This window comes from Bison bison, unplaced genomic scaffold (assembly GCF_000754665.1).
Source record: "Bison bison bison isolate TAMUID 2011002044 unplaced genomic scaffold, Bison_UMD1.0 scf7180017864473, whole genome shotgun sequence".
Lineage (NCBI taxonomy): Eukaryota > Metazoa > Chordata > Mammalia > Artiodactyla > Bovidae > Bison > Bison bison.
This window is the reverse complement of record NW_011495034.1, coordinates 19,209,890-19,212,127: the sequence shown is the minus strand read 5'-3', so window position 1 is coordinate 19,212,127 and position 2,238 is coordinate 19,209,890. Positions and strand designations below refer to the sequence as shown.

At 54.3% G+C, this 2,238-nt stretch overlaps 1 protein-coding gene across 1 annotated transcript; it reads right to left on the bottom strand.

Annotated features, from left to right (window-relative positions):
• Positions 1-683: 683 nt before the first annotated feature.
• On the bottom strand, positions 684-1,899 carry LOC105004326 (metallothionein-2). Its single transcript, XM_010861920.1, has 3 exons — positions 1,544-1,899; positions 1,186-1,251; positions 684-930 (listed from the first exon to the last, which is right to left on the bottom strand). Exons 1-3 carry the CDS (start codon positions 1,569-1,571, stop codon positions 839-841), a joined length of 186 nt encoding a protein of 61 aa, XP_010860222.1. The 5' UTR covers positions 1,572-1,899; the 3' UTR covers positions 684-838.
• Positions 1,900-2,238: the final 339 nt, after the last annotated feature.

Sequence of the window (2,238 nt, the reverse complement as noted above, 5' to 3'; positions counted from 1 at the left end):
GACTGCACATGATCTTAGTTGCAGCATGCAAGATCTTTAGTTATGGTATGTGGGATCTAGGTACACCACCAGGGATGAAACCCAAGCCCCCTGCATTGGGATTGCAAAGTCTTAGCCACTGGACCAGGGAGTCCCCCTGTGCAGTAATTTAAAATCTGATTTTGCTTATTCTTCATATAGTGATTGAAATTATGTGTGTTGAATCTAAAAATATGGGCTTTGTGTTGTTCCTTTATGGCATTTTTATAGTAATCATTATTATTATTTTTACCAATGTTTAGATCTGTGATGGATGGGAAGTAAAATATGTCCCTTCACCACAGGGATTTATTTTAGAAGCCCCATTTATATTCAAGCAGGTTTTAGTCACTTTCAAGCCTAAAACCCAAGAGGAACAGAAACTGAACAGGGAAACCATACAGAATGAAAATTCTAGATTGAGCAGCTTCCGTGCCACCAACCCTTGACTTGAAAACAGAGGGGACCCCACATGTGCCCAGTGCCCTTGTAGCATCTGCCGTGAGGCACTTCCATTTTACAGAAGATGAAGCTGGTGAGGAAATGTGGCTCAAACAAGGCACTAGGTTGCCAGGGGTTAACAGTTCCATCCAGAAACCAAGTCTCTGTACTTCTAGCCCCATCCCTCACCAAAGCCCTGGTCAAGTCAAAGAAAACAGTCAGAATAAAGCCAACCAGTTTTATTATCATTCTTGTATTTTATAGGACAAAAAAAAAAAAAAAACAGGGATGTAACAAACGGGTCAGGTTGTATTAAAAAAAAATATGCAGGTTTGTACACGTTGTTCTATTTACACTGGGGAACAGGCTCTCCCCGCCTTCAGGCACAGCAGCTGCACTTGTCCGAAGCCCCTTTGCAGACGCAGCCCTGGGCACACTTGGCACAGCCCACGGGGCAGCAGGAGCAGCAGCCTGTGGAAGGGAAGGGGGCGGAGGCACTGATGAGCGCCTGGGACAGCGGGTTAAGGTTTCCCGCCCTCTCCGGCGGAGGCTCCGCCTTCCCTGGGGAAGGGGCACCCACTGCCCTATTTAAATTCCCCTCCAGTGGTGTAGGGGCTTCCCTGGTGGCTCAGACGGTAAAGAATCCTCCTGCAAGGGCGGGGGGTGTGGTGCTGGGCGCGGGGAGTGGGGCGCGTGAGGGGTAGACATAGAGAAAATCCCACTTACTCTTCTTGCAGGAGGCGCACTTGCAATCTTTGCATTTGCAGGAGCCGGCACATGTGCAGGATTCACCTGCCAGGAGAAAGATGCAAGAACGACCCCTGAGAACCGAACGCGGGCATGCGGGCTAGCAGCCCGAGTTGGAGTCCCCGTTCCACAACCAATTCGTGGGAACCTGGGCGAGCCACGAACTCGAATCGCCTTATCAGTCAAACGGGGTCTCCTAGTTGAACTCAGAGGAGAGAAGGGTACACGGAAACCCTTTCGAAATGGGCAAACAGTGCTCTGAAAGTGAGTGATGAGAAGTCAGAGACTCTCCTCTAGCTCTGCGATGGACACCCAGCCCCAAACCAGAGGTCCTTACCCGCGGTGCAGGAGCAGTTGGGATCCATGGCGAGCTGAACTGGAGGCTGGGGTCCGGAGACTGCTGAGCAAAGGATGGCGAGGGTGTCGAAGGGGCGTGCTGGAGCGGAGCGGGCGGTGGGCTGCCTTTATAGCGGAAAGGAGCTGGGACGAGTGCAAAAACCCTCCGGGGCCGGGAGCTGCCTGAACCCGCCCCGCGCTGAGTCACTGGCGGGCCGCGCGGCTCACCGAGCTGTGCACACGGGCCGCCAGGCATCGGTTCCCAGAAGCCGCCCTACGTGCGCCAGGGCGATGGAGGGGCGGACGGGGCGCAGAGCGGGGAACACCGCGTGCAGGGCGGCCCGGGCCGTGCGCCGAGCCCCTGGCACCTGCGCTCAGCGTGTGCAGAGTTTCCGCCACCGCCTGCCCCTCCCCCAGCTCTCCCGCCCCTCCCCTACCCCTCCCCCCTGCTCTGTACCCTGTGCTTGCCGGGCCTGAGTAGAGTTGATCCTGAGGATCCTGTTCAGTTCAGTTCAGTTCAGTTCATTTCAGTCGCACAGTCGTGTCCGACCTTTGCGACCCCGTGGACTGCAGTACTCCAGGCCTCCCTGTCCATCACCAACTCCCGGAGTTTACTCAAACTCATGTCCATTGAATCAGTGATGCCATCCAGCTCGGGTGGAAAAAAAGGTTGGAACTCAGGACATTACAGAAAAC